This window comes from Labeo rohita, chromosome 25 (genome assembly GCF_022985175.1).
Source record: "Labeo rohita strain BAU-BD-2019 chromosome 25, IGBB_LRoh.1.0, whole genome shotgun sequence".
Classification (NCBI taxonomy): domain Eukaryota; kingdom Metazoa; phylum Chordata; class Actinopteri; order Cypriniformes; family Cyprinidae; genus Labeo; species Labeo rohita.
The window spans coordinates 5,182,729-5,202,466 of record NC_066893.1 but is presented as its reverse complement, the minus strand read 5'-3'; the positions used below and the strand labels follow the sequence as shown (position 1 = coordinate 5,202,466).

Here is a 19,738-nt window from a genome sequence, read left to right as displayed (position 1 = left end):
ATGATTTAGCCGAAAGCACAAGCACTCTTCAGTACTTTTCTTCATGAGTATTTGAGTCTGCAGATAAAAACTAGATTAGAGCGCCATCTGCTGTTAAAATCTAAGTTCAGAATCGATTCCAGAGAGAATTGCGATACATTCGGAAGATCTCAAAATCGATCCACGAATCGACATACACATCTAAACAGAAACTTTAAATTTAGATGTGATTAATCGCGATTAATCGTTTGACAGCACTAATCTGTTCACATATGTGATCACTTGTTTTTGCTTCTTCTTCTGTGCGTTTTGATCCACAGATTCTGTACTCTTTTAAAAGATGTGTAATAGCGCCTCCTATCGTATAACAGTGAAAACACGGAAAGCTGGAAAATTCCATCAATAGCAGAGAAAGAGTTAAACAGATTTTAAAACACACGTACACATGTGTTTTGGATCAGACTTACAAAAAAATCAGATTTGGTACTTTTTTACGACTACAACTAAACAAATTTGAGTCAGACATGCCAAGAATGGATTTTGGATTTTGATTCCCTGTCTGAACAAAAGATGGCGGTCATGATTTTGCCAAATGGGACAAATTCTTTAATTATCATATACAGTTAATCCTTTAACAACACTCCAGTTAAACAAACTTAACCATACTACCTGAAAATCCAATTCTCAGCCCTAAATCTAACTATTAGGACCAACATGCTACTTGGCAAAATCACAGTAATTCATAATTTTTAGTCACATGACTGGCTCAAAGACCTGGAGGGCAAAACATCTATAGAATTGCAGCACAAGCCTGTCAGTTTTCCAATCCACAAATACTTAATCACCTCTCAAATAAATAAAACAAAAATATGTGTACAAAAAAATGCAAGTTTTTGCCATTTGCAATGCATAAAAAGCACCTGCCACAATATTTCAATCACTAAAATCACTGGTGCATTCTAAAACCTTATATGTTAAAGACACTTACAGTGCCTTGATGTATTAAAACAGTGATATTAAAAGATCAAATTCATTATAGACCTTACTGATGATGCATACTTTATACATGCAAGCAGATGAGCCTGGAATATGAACGCAAAGTGTTTTCTTTATAATGGTTCATCTGCTTGCCTGTACGAAGTATGCATTATCAAAAAGGTGTACACTGAAATTGGCCTTAATATCATTGTCGTACTACATTACTACTACCTCGTAAAACCTTGTAAAACATGAGGAACACTTTGTTTTGCCCTACAGGTGGGTGTTCCAGTAAGAGTGTGATGTCATGTGAAAACTATAAATTAATTAGGTTAATTTAAAAAAAAAAATCAACCAAATACCTTGTTCCTGAGGTCACAATGGTATTGTCCCCGATCCTCTCTGCCAGGTCAGCCAAGAGTCTGATGTATTCATCCCCAACCCATGCCAGAGGGGGGCGCAGGGCCTGTTCCTCGAAAGGGTTTCCCTCACCGCCTTCCAGGATGACGTACTCCATGCCCAAATGGCTATGTAAGCTGTCCACTTTGTCCAGAAACCAGTTCGTGGCTTCTGGGTTGGTGATGTTGAGCTTCACACTGTACTTTCCTTTCCACTGAGTCAACAGAGGCACCTTATAAAAGAGAGACCATGTAAAAATAAAAAATATATAACAGTAATGCACAAGTATAAGCATATGGGTCAAGAAGTAGTAAGAGTGTCCAAAAAATCTTGCAAAATCATGTTGGTTTCATATGGTTTTGATAAAACCTTTATACAATTTTCAAGAAAATTTTAGATACAGCACATTTCATACTAAGTAATAACAATGCTTTCCTTATACCTTGAATGCAAATGACTGTACACATCTTAATTATTTTCATATATAAATATTTTTTTTAAGGTAATAAAGATTTTTGTGACAGAATTTGAAGAATTTAAATGATAAAAACCGTTACGTTTTTGGGGAGTTGCACCACATGACATATAAACTGATAAAATGATATAAAAATACAGTAAAATGCTTTAATAATAGTTTCTTTTCTAGAATTTCATTCATTTAAAGAGTTTTTTTCTTTATTATGATATCAGGACAGTTGTACCACCCTGACACTTTTACTTTATGTACCAAAATATATCAATATTTTAGAATATAATTATATATCAGTATGATTCAGAAATGTAGAACATATTCATAGGTGATTTCAAATCACTGTATGTCTGAATTGCTTTTTAAATGTATTTTTTAATAAATTAATATGCCATGTGGTTATTTTTTATTTTTTATTTTTTATTTTTTGTATTTTGCTTTTTGAGTTGATGCACTTTGATGTAAATGTATTTAGCTTTTTGAATTGAACTGCTTTTTTTTTTTTTTTTTTTTTTTTTTACATATTTTTTAATAAATTAATAGATCCGGGAAAAAGGGCATCAAGCAGGGTTATTATTATCGTTAAGTAAACCTAAAACAATAATAAGAAAAAAAAAAAAACATTTGTCGCTTAAAATAAATTTTAAGTGATATAAAATAAAACCTAAACTTTAAATGTTCCCTTTAAGTTGATGTACTAAAATAACTAAATTGAAAATAATGAATAAAAATTATATTATATTAAATATATAGATATTTAAAAAACTAAAACTTTAAGACTAAAGTGAAAACAGAAAATATAAAAATTAAATCTAAATCAAAATATTAACAAAAAACTCAACCAGAGAACCACGGCTCAAAATTTTGATTTTGTTTTTATTTTTTACACCCCTGTCATCTGGCTTCAAATCTCAGGTGAAAATGGTCATTTTGACCACCCTATACAAACCAGTAGATTACTCAGTAAATATACATCTGTGACATTTATTATTTTAGCTTTTATCGCTATTCATGTTTGTCTTTCTACAGAAAATATATTAACAAAATTAAAAATTTGAGCTGAGGAAATTTCCTAAATTTGGACACAGAATGACCTTATAGTAGTATATCAATGATACTAGACTTATGCTGGTGGTTGACCCATATAACTCAATGCATAAAAGACAAAACAAATGTGCTGATAAGCAAGCAGTGAGTGTTACCGGTCGGCCCTGTGGTCCTGAGGGCAGACTCAGCCAGTAGTGTTCAATGCCTTCTTGAATGGAGGTCTGGAACTGCTGCGAGTCCACGCTCAGGTACGGGGACAGCGTGATGGAAATGTTAAGAAGCTTTACAAAAGGGAGGTCCCTCGTCTGTCTCTTAGACGTCCTTTTCTTGCTATTGAGGTAGCTGTGGTCCTAGAAAAGCAACAAATAATTAGCAAAGATGGCAAACAGTTTGTTTGGTCATTCATTTTGGTGCAGAACATTACACAGAACCTTGCAAATCAAGCCAAGTGCTAAAAAAATTCTGACCTACACATTCAAAGAAAAACTTCAAACATGAAAAATGTAACATTTTATAACATGTAAAATAATAATAGTATGAAGTATCTTGGTAAAATCAAGGTTTTCAGTTTCATTCAGCAGTGTTTATAAATCACAGTTAACACAAATTGACCACATGGCATATAAAAACAGGTTTTTATTAGATCCGTGGTCTTTAAAAATGAGACAGAATGGTACAACAAAAGTCTTAATTACCATTTTAAGAAGTCTTGAATTTCGAGAAAGAAAAACAGGCTAATGTGATATTAAACCTCAAAAAGCTATGATTTCATTAAATAAACGAAATACTAAATACTACTTTTTACTCTCTTTTCATTGTAGATGTGTATATGTATGGAAAATGCTCTGTTTTTGTTTTTAGTGTGACTTTTTAACATTCTGTCAAGGGTCTACAGGTGAAAAGTAGCCTTTTTGGCTAATTCTGGCACATTTACTGTCATGTTTATTAATGTGCATTGCCCCTGTAAACAAATACACTAAACTGAACTAAATATGATCGTTATGCATTTCAAAATTAAAACGTTCTCCAGTCTTGCAATATCACACATGTATAAATTATAACAATATGTACTTAATTGTATTTATATTGCAATATGTTATAGATAATTGTAAGACTGCAGATTTTATCTCCCTCACCTTTTCAGTGGGCAGCTGGAAGTAGTAAAGCATGTACAATTCAAAATAAGAGTATTTGTATTCGTAAACCATTGTATTTTAAGATTGTTTATAATTAAAAGTTCCATATTATGCATTTCTCTTATCTGGTTATTACTGGTATTTCAGTTACAGAAACAGTTTCTGCCATTTAATTTAATTTTAATGATGATTTTTTTTTTTCTTTATTATGATATCAGGACAGTTGTACCACCCTGACATTATTCCCCAAAAATATCATTTTTATGTTATTTTGCTTCTTTGTCCTCATTTTTAAGTCGCTTTGGATAAGTAAGTAAGTGATTTTGCTAAGTTATTGTAAGATTTTTTTTTTTTTTTTTTTTTTTTTTTTTAATAAATTAATAAATTAATAGATCCGGACAAAAAGGCATCATGCAGTTATTACTGTTAATTAAAACTATAACCATATTTTTTTTTTGTAATAAATGAAATAATATAAATGCTATGTGATATAAAATAAAGTAAAACTTAAACTTTAAATAAAAAGTAAATAATAGTAATGCACAGGTATAAGCATATGGGTCAAGAACAAATAAGAGTGTCCAAAAATCTTCTTTTATACAACTTTTATACAATTTTCAAGAAAACTTTAGATACAGTAAATTTCATGTACTGTAATTATCCAGTAATAACAGTAATTTCCTTACACCTTCAATACATATGAGTGTACACATCTGACAGATGCAATGAAGTTTGTGAAGAGTTGCACCACTTGACATGTAACATGATAAAACGATTTAATAATACTACAAAATGATTTAATAATACTTTATTTTCAAGAATTTCATTCTTTTAATGTTTTTTTTTTTTTTACTATGATTTTAGGACAGTTGGTACCACCCTGACACTGTTACTTTATGCACTAATATATATATATATATATATATATATATATACATATATATATATATATATATATATATATATATATATATATTTCTAATAAAGGAAATAAAATAAATGGTAAGTAATATAAAAAAGTAAAACTTGAACTTTAAGTGTACCATTTCAGTAGCAGTACTAAAATAACTAAAACTAAGCTAATTAACAATAAATACATAAAATAAAAATAAGAAATAAAAAATAATAAAAACTATAGACAGATTGTGAATTAAAAGTGAAGTCAGAAAATATAAAAATAAAATAACATTTAAAGCATATACAAATAAAGCAAACACAATTCAAAGTAAGAGTGCCATTATATTTTGGGATTGTTTATAATTAAATGTTTTACCATTATGCATAAAATCTGGTTATTATTGTTTAGTTAATCAAACTATATCTGGCATTTAAGTAAAAGTAAACTCTTGGGGTTTTTCTCTAGACTGCCCTGTCACAGGAAGAAAAAACTAAAAACATTATTTAATGGAACAGTTCACTCAAAATTTCAATTTTGCTGAAAATGTACTCACCCTCAGGTCATCCAAGATGTAGGTGAGTTTATTTCTTTATCAGATTTAGAAAAATATAGCATTGTTTCACTTGCTCAGCAATGCATTCTCTGCAGTGAATGGGTGCCGTCAGAATGAGAGTCCAAAGAGAAACAACAATAATCCACAAGTAATCCATAAAAAAGCCCATCCTCCATTGTCCTCTCACATCAAAAATCTACTGACATGATTTATTTAGATCCGTTTTGGACTCTTTTCACTTGTACACATTGCATGATCTGTGCATATTTCTCTCCTGGTTCAGACCAGAGAACTGTTTTACTGGACAAGCAATATTATGAGTTTTGAAATCAATACACCTTAATGATGGATCACTGGAGTTGTGTGGATTACTTGTGGATTATTGTGATGTTTTTTATCAGCTGTTTGGACTCTCATTCTGACGGCACCCATTCACTGTAGAGGACCCATTGGTGAGCAAGTGATGTAATGCTACATTTCTCCAAATCTGTTCTGATCAAGAAGCAAACTCATTAGGATATCCTGAGTGTGAGTAAATCTTCAGCAAATATTTATTTATTTATTTTTTGGGTGAACTATTCCTTAACCACACACAGTTTGTAGTCTGCTTTTGCATGCGACCAGGTATTACAGACAACGGCAGCTGTCAGCGTTAAAGTTTCCAAATTCTTATTTTGTTGAACAGTATGGAAAATATTATTTTTTTTACCATCACTGAAAATAATACCTCAGCCCCTATTAATGTTTTTACCATAACAGAGCCACGGCGTCTGAGAAAATATAACAATAATGTCATTTATATTAATCATATTGTACAGGCACGCCGAACGCTGTGCTTATGAGGAATCTGTGCAATAAATAGCGAATACTGGCAAGTGTGTTTATAACCAAATTCATTCCAAGTCAAGCTGTTGGTTCCGCTTATGACTGTGTTATTTCAAGCTAAAATGGAAACTAGCAAAAAAAAAAAAAAATGGCTGCATTGGGATTGTTTCCCAATTGGAGTTTCGTATAACTGTCACACAAGGGAAGGTTTTCCACTGCAATTTAGTGGTAAGACTTTTTCAGGTTGGGATATGGGAAAGTGTGGTTTGTGTATCAGATAGCACATAGAATTATGCTTCACGGTGGGTGATCTTACATTTTTGTTATGGTTTATGTTATTTTAGGTCATTATGAAATATTTCAATGTCTAATTTACAAATTGAGCCTATAGCTAGTTTTTCAATGCATACAGCTATTGCAATATAGCAATATGTAAGTGTAATGGACGGGAACGTGTATTCCAGAAGATTTTGTATGGAAAAAGATATAAATCTGCAAATAAAAAATCAAAAGAGTAAAATCTCATTAAGTCATGAGTTATTATAATAGGAGGGCTGTAGTCAGCATTACACTGACGTTAATGTTCTGATAAGCCTTTTAAGTATTTTAGACATAGAGAACATTCTTTTCTTGGCAGCAAGTTCGCTTTTTTTCTCTTTCACCTGCCTCTGATCTTTCTAGAGGAATTCGGCTGTGAAACGAACCGCTCTGTGTTATTTATACTGTTTTGGGATCAATCAGGCATGCATGCCTAAGAACAATGTCCTGACTAGTCAAATATTTTAAACCAGCATGTGGTCATAAAACATAATGAATTAATCTGAACAATAAATCAAGACAGACTAAAATTGGAAATTCTTAGGTATGCACAGATGATATTTTTTCTGGCCGGTGCAGATGTCTATTTTTATGTTATGGCCAAAAAACAATAAAAAAGGGACTATATAAGACTATAAATATACATACTTTTTAAACTCAATCAATTAATTTATAATTATAATTATTATTATTAATAATCAGTTAAATAATTACTGTATATAAATAGCTGGCTCATAGGTAGGAATCCTTTTTTGTCAATATATACTAATGAACTTTTTAGATATTAAATTTTATTAATTAAAATATATATATTTTGTGGCAAGAAGTATCAGGGTGTTAACTGTCCTAATACCATAATGAATAATTGTTATTAATAAATAAGTATTAATATTCTTAGAATTTTATTTATTTATTTATTTATTTATTTATTGCAAAGCTACTTCAGCGCTTATTAATATTTTAAAAACTTGTCTGCTGAATCCATGTGGGGCAACCAACATGCAAAAACAAATTATGCCATAAAGATGGCCTTTGCAGAACCTCAAGTCAAAAAGTCTCTTAAAATATTAGATTTTTTTTTTGGCAAGGCACGGTCAGTTTAGGTTGTAAAATGTCATGTGGTGCGACTCCCCCAAATAATAATGATATCTATAAATTGAATTGATTTTTAAAATACAAAATAAATGAATAAATATATATATTTTTTTTTTTTTAAAAAAGGTATAGAAGATTTCCAAAACCATGAAACCAGCAAACGAATACTCTGATTTGACACTAATCTAACTACATTATGATATATACTATTAGCATGTTGTCAATAACTCTTTAAAATATCATAACGTTTTATCTTTTATGACAAGGCATTGTTAGTTCAGGTTGAAAAACGTCATATGGTGCAACTCTCCAAAAAATGATATTTATGAATTAATAATTAATTTGATTTATAAATGACAAATTAATTAATATAATTAATTAATATAAATTAGTTAAATTCTCAAAAAAAGTTATAGATTTTTAAGTTATAGATGTTTTCCAAAACCACGTGAAACCATACACACACTCTCATTTGACACTGACCCAACTACATTATGACATGTACTATTAGCATGATGTCAATAATATTTTAAAATATCATAAAATGTTACCTTTTATAACGAGGCAAGGTTAAATCAGGTTGTACATGTCATGTGGTGCGATTAATAATTAATTAATTTCATTTAAAAAAAATATATATTTGTAAAACATTCTCAAAAGTAAGATATATTCAGGGAGTAAGAAAATATGGCATTACGTTTTATTTGATGGTTACACCACATGACATTTTTTAGCTTATTTAAATTAACCTTTTGTTGAAAGTTTTCTAAAACCATGTGAAAACAGAATATAGCCTAAACACTTTTATATGACATTGTGAAAAATACCATTAGCATAATGTCAATATGTCTCTTAAAATGTCAGAACATTTGATTTTTATGGCAGTTCATGTTGTAAAATGTCAAGTGGTGCAACGCTTGAAAACAACTAATGATATATGAATCAACAATTCTCATTTTTATTTATTTATTTATTTTAAAATTTAAAGGTGAATGAAAACTATGATATTACTTTTTATTTAATGGTTACACCAAATTTACAAGTTTAATGTTTCTTAAAAAAAAAAACAACAACATCAGCACTCTTATTTGTCGCTGACCCAACTATATTGTGATATTAAAAGGATAGCAGACCTAAAAATGAAAATTCTGTCATTAATTACTCACCATAATGTCGTTCCAAACCAGTAAGACCTTCATTCATCTTCAGAACACAAATTAAGATATTTTTACAAGTGGTGCGACACTTAAAAACAACTAATGATATTTATGAATTAATAATTCACTGTATTTTTTTTTAATATTCTTAAAAGTGAAGATATATTCAAGGTATAGGAAAATTATGTTATTACTTTTTATTTAATGGTTACACCACATGACATTTTTGGATTTATTAAAGTTTAACATTTGTTGAAAAATACCATCTTCAGAACACAAATTAAGATATTTCTGATAAAAATCAGAGAGCTTTCTGACCCTGTACAGACAGCAATGCAACTGACAAGTTCATGGCCCAGAAAGGTAGTAAGGACATCGTTAAAATAGTCCATGTGACATTAGTGGAACAACCATAAAGTTATGAAGCTACGAGAATACCTTTTGTGCTCAAAGAAAACAAAAATAACAACTTTATTCAATGATTTATATTTTCTTCTGTGTCAGTGTTCGACACATGTTCACAAACGCATGACGTGTTAGTTGCGTTGCTGTCTATGCAGGGTCAGAAAGCTCTCGGATTTCATCAAAAATATCTTAATTTGTGTTCTGAAGATGAACGAAAGTCTTACGAGTTTGGAACAACATGAGAGTGAGTAATTAATGACAGAATAATTTTTGGGTGAACTATGCCTTTTATCATTATCAGTACATGAAAGTTTTCCAAAACAATGTGAAAACAGAATATAAACTTTTATTTGACATTGTGATAAATACCATTAGCATGATGTCATTACGTCTCTTAAAAATGTAAGAAAATTTGATTTTTATGGCAGTTCAAGTTGTAAAATGTCAAGTGGTGCGACACTTAAAAACAACGAATGATATATGAATTAATAATTCTTTTTTTTTAAAGTATTTTTTTAAATATTCTCAAAAGTGAAGATATATTCAAGGTGTAAGACAACTGTCATTGTATTTTATTTAATGGTTACACCACATGACATTTTTTGGATTTATTTGTTTTTATTTGTTTGTTGCTGTTGTTGTACTTATAGACAGATTTTTCATTTTTTGGGTAAACTAGCCGTTTAACCATTTACGTGACTTAAGAAGCGTTGCTGGTGTCTTGGCTTTGTGGTTACAGCAAATGCAACATTAAAACATTAAGCTGTGGTGCTCAAGTGGGAAATTCAGGTTCAAGTTTTTAAGTTTACAGTCTGTTCTTATAGCTCAAACACTAAAACATCCTTCATGTGTGTTCTGATAAAATATACATCTTGAATGCACTATAAACCTTGGACAAAAGCATTTGAGAAATGCATAAAAAGTGGTAAAAACACAAAGCTAACATAACACAGATGGCCCGCACGGGTGCAACATATCAGTCTGCTTAACACAGCAAGTATCACCTCATTCAAAACCAGTTTCCTGCTGGCATTTCAGTGAACCAGAGATGTGTGTCTTTCTCTCAGAGGATCAGATCCTGACCTCTGCTCACCGGCTGCAGATCCGCTTAGAAAAATGAAGCCTTTCATGTCCACCGAGCAGCTCGGACTGTTTTGTTCTGTTAGAATGAACTTAACAGGCCAGCTGGTGGCTTTTAACGTGAGATATTTCTACTCGAACACAGTGTTCCCGCATCCCCCGGTAACTCTGCCTGGTATGTACCTCCGTATCAAAACGAAACACGTTCTACCAGACCCTGGCCTGTGTTTGTGATCATAATGAGTTCTTCAGAAACCTCACCATCAACCGCACGAAAATTAACAGCGAAGTGTGTCATTTATGCATCGTTAGTGCTCACTGAAGACACAAAATGAGAAAATGACGACTGAAACAATGATTTTGTTTTTTGGGTGACCTGTCTGTTTAAACTGGGTTTTTTCCACCATGGATCAAAATAGTTTGGTGAATTATGTTTTATAATTCGGTTTGAAGGCTAATAAGACTTCAAAATCTGATTAAACAAAGACTTTTTAGTACACAGTTACATATGCACAGTGCTTAATGCTTAAGAAGGATCTAAATGAGATTTGTATATAGTTTATATAGCTACTCATGGCATGCACTTTAGCTGACACTCATGCTGTTTGGACGCTAAAGCAAATTGTAACATTTAACAATGATTTTAGCCTTTTATTCATATCAGTTTCTTTAAAAAATCACACAAGAATTTTAATTATGTTGTTTATTAAACCTCCATGTTATTCCAGATATCCATACTGGTATTATTTTTTGTCGAACACACAAAAAGACATTTTGAAGACTCTTCATATAATTCCTTTTGAGTATAATCAACTATATATTATTCATTTAGATGAATATACTCTTACTGATCAGTGTAATTTTAGTATAATGCAGATATGATTATATGATTATAGTTGTTTTTGTTTTCACTTTAAAGTTAAATTGGTTATATGTATATTGTATATATCCATTTTGGTTATATACTTTATATATGATTATGTTTTTTTCAATATTTTGAAATCAAATTGGTTTGTATATTTTATTTTAAGTTTAAAGTGTTTTTTTTTTCTACTTTTTTTTATATCTACTGTATGTATTTGTATTTTAGTATAATTACTTGTTTGTCTTAGTTTTAGTTAATAAATAATAATTTACATATGATTATAGTTTTTGTCAATATTTTGAAATCAATTTTGTTTGTATATATATATTTTTTAAATATAATCTACTGTATATATTTGTATTTATAAATAAAAAATAAATAAATAAATAAATTAGATTATAAATATTAATAATACTCATTAATATGCCATTAATAATATTAATAATAATATTAATAATAATAATAATAATATTAATAGCAATAATAATAATAATAATAATAATAATAATTAACCCTCTGTGAAGCTCTTTTTTCAGGATCTTTTCTTTTTTTTAATTAAAGTAAAAAAGTATAACAGTTTAAAAAAAATCAGGGAGGTACAACTGTCCTGATATCATAATAAAGGAAAAAGCCATATATATAGTTAATAATAATTAATAACTTACATATGATTATAGTTTTAGTCAATATTTTGAAATCTATTTTTTTGTTTGTGTGTGTGTGTGTGTGTGTGTGTGTATATATATATATATATATATATATATATAATCTACTGTGTATATTTATATTTATTTTAGTATAGTATTTATTGTTATTTTTTGTTCTGTTTTAGTTATTTTAATTAGTAACTAAATTGTGTGTGTGTATATATATTTTCAGTTAACATTAATTTAATTATTAAATAATAATGGTAATAATATTTCCTACAATTATTAAAATTAAATAATAATCAATATTAATAATATTTATTATAATTAACAATATTTTGTATTAATAATAATAATAATAATTAACCCTCTGTGATGCCCTTTTTTCAGGATCTATTATTTTATTTTATTTTTTTAAATTAAAGTAAAAAAGTAAAACAGTTTAAAAAAATCAGGGAGGTACAACTATCCTGATATCATAATAAAGGAAAAAACCTAGTTATTATTATTATTATTATTATTATTATGTTTTTGTTTGTTTTTGTTTTTATAGAATTTTACATTTTTGTAAAATGAAACATTTTTGTTTAAACTTGCCAAAAATGAGAATTGTTTCCTTTACAACTAGCTAAATTAAATTTTTTGTTTTTTTCATTTAACATTTATTTTACTTGAAGTCACAAAAACATTTTTATGGTCTTAATTAACGATAATAGCCTTGTTACTGATTACATTTATTTGCACTCAGCCATTTATAAATTAAAAAACATGTAAACATTAAAGATAAAAAAAAAAAAAAAAATCAATGATAGATGATCATTTTCAACATGTACATGCAGGAAAAGCCTCCAGTTGGCTGTGTGAGCTGTGCGAGCCAGTGGGGTGTTGAGGCGGAAAATGAAGGCCTGAAGGCCCGGAGCTACAACAGGTGCAGAGCGGAGCCGCTGATGGCCGGAGATTAAACAACACACTGAAGGTCAGAGACGAGGAATATACTGCAGATCACCACAGCCAACAATCTGACACTACATGACTTCAGCTTTCTCACAACCTATTTATCATGTGCAGTACACTGATGATGTTTTTCATTATTATTACCATTCATGATATTATTATTATTAGTGTATTTATTTATTTATGTGTTACTATTTTATCATTGATAATAGGGGACGTTTCTTGAGCAGAAAATCAGCATATTATTATGATTTCTGAAGGATCATGTGACATTGAAGACTGGAGTAATGATGCTGAAAATTCAGCTTTGCATCACAGAAATAAATTATATTTTAAAATATATTCACATAGAAAGCAGTTATTTTAAATAGTAAAAATATTTCAAAATTGTATTGCTTTTGCTGTATTTTAGATCAAACAAATGCAGGCTTGGTGAGCATAAAAAGACTTCTCTCAAAAACACTTCTTTTATGAATCCCTAGTTGATATACAGAACACTCAAATGTTATTGTGTTGCAGGAAGCAGGCAGAGGGTGATGTGGAGTGGTAATGAGCGCGTGACCCACCATGTTGGCGAGGAGAGCAGTGGAATGTTCGTCGAGGCTGATGACTCCCTCCCCCAGGTGATGCCGCTTCAGCCGGTTTGAGAAGGTTCTCAGCTCGCGCTCTAGCTTGGCCCCTGAGTCCACGTTTGCTAGAAGCTTCCAGAAAGGCAGCCTTCAGAGACATAGTAGAGTTCTCAGATTAAACTACATTAACATATCAGGGTTATTATGAGTAAAACTAAAACCATAAAAAATTACTTATTAAAGAAGAAGTCCACTTCCAGAACAACAATTTACAGAAAATGTATTTACCCCCTTGTCATCCAAGATGTTCATGTCTTTCTTTCTTCAGTCGTAAAGAAATTATGTTTTTTGAGGAAAACATTTCAGGATTTTTCTCCATATAATGGACTGATATGGTGCCCCTGAGTTTGAACTTCCACAAATGCAGTTTAAATGTGGCTTCAAACGATCCCAAATGCGGTTGTAAACGATCCCAGTCGAGGTAGAAGGGTTTTATCTATTAAAAAAAAAAAAAAAAAAAAATTAAATACTTTTTAATCTCAATTGCTCGTCTCGTCTTGCTCTCCCTGAACTCTGTGTATTCTGGCTCAAGACAGTTAGGGTACGTCGAAAAACTTATCGTATTTTCTCCCTCAACTACAAAAATCATTTCAAAATCATCCTACATCGCTGCAGAAGTACAGACACAGTCTTTGCAAAGTGAACATGCAAAGAAGATCAAACACCCTTAACAAAAAAGGTAAAACATCGATATAGGATGATTTTGAAGTTGAGGGAGAACATGAGATGGGAGTTTTTCGACATACACTAACTGTCATGAACCGGAACAAAAACAGAGGTAGGGAAGAGCAAGACAAGACAAGTATTTTTGACATTAAAAAGTATATAATTGTATTTTCTTTATAAAAATAACCGATCGTTTCGCTAGATAAGACACTTCTTCATCGTCTGGGATCGTTTAGAGCCCTTTAAAGCTGCATTTAAACTGCATTTTAGAAATTCAAAATCGGGGCACCATATCAGTCCATTATACTGAGAAAAATCCTGAAATGTTTTCCTCAAAAAACATAATTTCTTCACGACTGAAGAAAGAAAGACGTGAACATCTTGGATGACAAGGGGGTGAATACATTATCTGTAAATTGTTGTTCTGGAAGTGGACTTCTCCTTTAATAATGACTTGTCACAGCACTATATAGCATATTATTGTTCTTTTGTTAGTTTTGATTGCTTCTGTTGTTCCCATTTATAAGTCACTTTGGATAAAGTGTCTGCTAAATGACTAGATATCAATGTAAATATGAAATAATATATATAAAAAAAGCTATTATATTATAGCTAGTTGCCAAGATAGTATTTAAAATTTTCATTGAAAGTTTAATTAAGTGCTTAAATCAAACTAAATCTAAAACTAAAAACCACTAAAACTATACAGACTTTACAAAAAAACAAAAACAAAAAAACAACTATAAATCAGAAAAACAACTAAATTACTAAAACTTGAACTAAAACTGAAATTAAAACAGATAATATGTGATGCGATCTGGGAAAACCCGTCAGATGTTGCACTGGGACGTTTTCAGGAAATTCGAAAAATAGGTTGAATGTCAGGGGCTTTTTTTTTCTCAAAATTAGGTTTTCATTAAATGATTATTCTATAACATCTTGCCTATCAGCTCTGAAAAAATCTTGACAAAATTCACTTGTTTAGTGCAGAAAAATATTGATTTATTGCAGCAAGCAGAAATGACGGTCTTTCTCTTATGTAAGAACGAGCTGCGGAGATGCTTTCCCTTAACACCACAACAACAGTTAACCTATCAAAATAAAACACATAACATATTTAGTAAGGTGTATCAATGCACATTTCCCACCAGTCCTGTGTAAACTTCGGTACAAAGCGTTTTTTAAATGTATTTTTTATTATCGTGAGATGGCGGAGCGCAACAACACAGTCTGAAGTACTGTAGCTGCTCACTTAACCGATCTTACTCGTCTCAATCTTGGTGATGTCAGTGCCCTAAACCATGTTATAACGGACTATTTCACATCCAGAGATGAAGGATCGGATGATGAAGTTACTAAAGAGGAGGAGTCCGATGACAGTCTGTTTTATGCACAGTGCGTGAACATTTGCGCTGCGCTCGCTTTTCTAAATGTAAACTACAATATAGGCTGCATTATTCGTGTTATCTAGGAGACTATGCCTGTGGTAAACAACGGAAAACAGACGTTTGTCTGTTTGTGTAATGATGCAGTATAGCGCTCTGACAGACAGCTCTCGTTAAACCTGTGAATTGAAAATGAAAGTGACCTCACAAGTTATTATTGTTGTTATAAAGGGGTGTTTACGCCACACCATTTTTCACTATAGATGGAAAACATTAGAATGCATTTTGGCCATTCATTTACACGATAACAGAATTTTGGATGCCTGAAAATGCAAACATTTGAAAACAGGTTTTTGAGTGAAAATTACATATATATACCCTACCGTTCAAAAGTTTGGGGTCAGTACATTTTTATTGTTTCTTTCTTTCTTTTTTTTTTTTTAAGAAATTAATACTTTTATTCACCAAGGATGTATTAAGTTAATAATTAAAAGTTTATTAAAAGTTAATAATAAATAATTTACATTGTTATAAAATATTTATATTTTGAATAAACACTGTACTTTTTAAACTTGTTATTCATGAAAGAATCCTGAAAAAAAAAAAAAAAATCACAGGTTCCAAAAAATATTTGGCAGCACAACTGTTGATATTATCCAACATTGATCATTCTAATAATAAATCCGCATATTAGAATGATTTCTGAAGGATCATGTGACACTTAAGACTGGAGTAACAGCTGATAAAAATTCAGCTTTTCATCACAGGAATAAATTCTATTTTAAAGTATGTTAAAATAAAAAACATTATTTTATATTGTAAAAACATTTTGCAATATTACTGTTTTTTTTTTCTATATTTTTAATCAAATAAATGCAGCCTTGATGAGCATAAGAGACTTCTTTAAAGACTATTACAAGTCTTACTGACCCCAAACTTTTGAACGGTAGTGTATATACAAAAAAAAAAAACAAACATACCATTATTATCTCTGTGTCGTCGCTACGAAAACATAAATTTGTAAAAAGGGTGATGTATAATACATTTTTACTCATTTTTGTGGGTCTGTGAACAAAGGTTGTGTTTATACGCAAAACTTACATATACGTAAAAAAAACATGAAGGAAAAAGTATTAGTACACTGTTGTTGTTTGAATGTACCCTCACTCACATAAATCTAGAATTGAAAGTAATTCAGAAATCAATTTAGCATACATTAAAATGAAAAAAAAAAAAAAGTCTCTGCTTCTAATATTGGACAGATAATGATATAAAAAAAATAGAGATGCACCGATATTCTTGGCCAATTCCGATTTCCGATTTTTCTGTAAGTGCGACCTGCCAATACTGATTTTTTTCCCGATTCCAATTTTGCTTTCAAAAAACTATAACTGACAGCATATAAAAACAAAAATCAACTTTTGTTCTAAGCAAAAAAAAAAAAAAGAAAAAAACATTATTAAACATTATAATTTCCCCAATCTGGACTAAATTACAGATGTTATCTCACTTAAACAACTCTCAAAATAAGGTGCTATTTGACTGCAAAGAGGGGGAAATTAGTTGCTGTAACAAAACAGATGTCATTTTCCATTGTTTATAAATGGGATTTTTTCCCATTTTATTACATCAAATTCTTACATTATATCAATTAATTCAGTTAGAATAGTAAGAAGCTGTAGAGCTGTTACCACTGAAATGAAATCAGTATCCACAAACCCAATCTGCAGAGGAAACAGAAGTCGCATCTGAAGTGGCATTAAATGTATTTACACAGACTGTTTCATGAAGCTGAGGTGCCATAAATGCATTTATGCTGCAAAACCTAAAATGCATAAATAATTTTATAAGATTAATGTGTTAAATGTTTTTTATACATACAAATAAGAGATATTAGGAAACATACAATCAGACTTTTAAAAATGAAACCAAACCACCAGTAGGTTCATGACTGTTTTAATGAGTGAGTCATTTAGTCATTCATTCAACCGATTCGTTCAAATGACTGATTCATTCAGAAACGAGGCAAGTGACTGTCTTTATGAACGGGTTACTGAATCATCGACTCACTCAATTCATTCAAAAATGCGGATGCGTTCAGTAACGAAACACCACTGATTGGAACTATTTTCGTCAATGAAATTGAGAAAAAACAGTCAATATGTGCCTAAAATGTAAGTCACTTATTTTTAACTTCTTGTTTATTAAACTACTATTGTATAAAATCAGTGTCACATTGTAATTGTGTTGATATTTCGGGAAATGTTGTGTAATGTTGCTTACCTAAATCATATATTATAAATATCTTTTATTTTTTTCCTACTGCATCTGTAACTTTCTGTTTGTTTTGACTTTTGCACGAGTCTCTTTCACACACTCTGTGCCTCATCTGGCACAACATCAATACATGATCAGTCACCATAAGTGTGACGTCAAAACAGACCGGCTCAGAATTGGCAGACTGACCGGCCAGCAGTGTTGGAGAAAGTTACTTTTAAAAGTAATGCATTAGACTATTGAGTTACATCCTAAAAAAGTAACTACGTTACTTAGTTACTTTTTATGGAAAGTAATGTGTTACTTTACTTTTGCGTTACTTTTTAAATCTGGACAGGGCTTGCTTGTTTGTTTTTAATATAAAAAGTTATATTTTTGGCAAATGTAAAAGCCTTTCAACACCAAAAGCCTCAGGCTTTAAGAATAGTAAATTCACGTCTGTACAGTAGACAGTCAAGAAGTCAACTTTTTCTTCAAAGTCAGCAATAAAAAAAAGGAAAACAAATGTTAGATTATCTTGAGTAATTTTTACTTATTAGTATGGGTTGGCAGCAAAGACATCAGTTAATAAAATGGTATTAAATGGATTTTTGTATTATTTAACACATTTAATTATTGCAGGTTTGCATCATATTCTGAGTTGAATTTCACTGTTTTTATTCATTTTGAGGAATACTGAATCTGTTTTTTTGTGAGTGAGATGAATTAATGCATGTTCACATTTATTCTAGAACTAACATCTTACTCCTGATTTCTCTCAACATGGGGAAAGAAGAGATTTTAATTAATAAATGGGGGGAAAAGTAACTGGCATTACTTATTTGAAAAAAGTAACTCAGATATTTTCTTGTCAATTCAAAAGTAATGCATTACTTTACTAGTTACTTGGAAAAAGTAATAATATTACGCAACTTGCGTTATTTGTAATGCATTACCCCCAACACTCCCGGCCAGTGAGTGGTCTGGGCCGTTCATGAGGAAAATCGGCTAATTCAGGTTGGTGCATCTCTAAAAAAAATTTTAAGGCTGGCATAAAACTTTGTGCATCCCTAGAGATCCAAAGTTTAAAAAAAAGTAGAAAGTGACTTTGCAAAGTTGTCGTACCTTAAGACATCCATGTTTGGCAGCTCTCGTCTGGCTGTGGAGAGCTGCTGCATTGACTCCTGATGGACGGCTCGAATGTTGTGTCCAACGCACACGGTGTACTGCAGCGGCATGCGCTCCATACTGGGCGGCGTCTGCAAACAGAACTGCTGTCTGCTCTCCAGTCCTACATGAAGCGGGATGTTCGGGGCCACTAGAACTGACACACCTATGAAAAAAACAACAACGTTGGATTACTAACGGTCAGCTTTTACATTTTGAATACCCGAATAAACCAAAATTGGAGTTCTCTATACGCTATTATACTTCTAGTTGACAAAAATGGCCACCGTCAACTGTCCGGTTACCAACATTCTTCAAAATGTCTTCTTTTGTGTTCAACAGAAGAAAGAAATGCATACAGGTTACAACTTGTGGGTGAGTAAATGATGACAGAATTTTACATTTTTGATGAACTGCCCCTTTAAGACATGCTTATTTGGGACATTAAATAATGGTACAAGTATTATTAAATTGTCTTCAGAAAACCTAAATCACATACTTATTTAAATGCTCTCCTCCCATCTGTTTGGCGTTTGAAAGGGACACTTCTAAAAATGCATAATAAAGTCAGATGCAAAAATAACTCTGTTCATGTTTTTTCATCACAAATTTTTCACAGCATGTCTTTAGTAAATCCTGACAGTAGTTTTTTAACACCAAATGAGGGTTTGCGCTTGCACAAATTGGGTCCATACACTTAAAAATTACCCTCTGTGTCTCTGTCCTAGGAGATTAACCAAAAATATTGATGACATCATCATGCACTTTGAAGCGTTTACAAATTGCTGTCCAATCAAATGCTCTATAGAATAAAAAAAGACATTTAAAGT

General features: G+C 30.9%; 1 protein-coding gene across 2 annotated transcripts in view; it reads right to left on the bottom strand.

Annotated features, from left to right (window-relative positions):
* The window catches only part of si:ch211-236l14.4 (SITS-binding protein), a 59,104-nt gene that overhangs the window by 20,920 nt on the left and 18,446 nt on the right, over nucleotides 1–19,738 (bottom strand). For both annotated transcript variants that reach the window (XM_051100126.1, XM_051100125.1), the window contains exons 3-6: nucleotides 18,867–19,074; nucleotides 13,372–13,522; nucleotides 3,028–3,222; nucleotides 1,320–1,588 (exon numbers count right to left, since the gene is read on the bottom strand). In XM_051100126.1, the coding sequence (XP_050956083.1) occupies nucleotides 1,320–1,588; nucleotides 3,028–3,222; nucleotides 13,372–13,522; nucleotides 18,867–19,074 (823 nt within the window). The remainder of the gene's footprint in view (nucleotides 1–1,319; nucleotides 1,589–3,027; nucleotides 3,223–13,371; nucleotides 13,523–18,866; nucleotides 19,075–19,738) is intronic.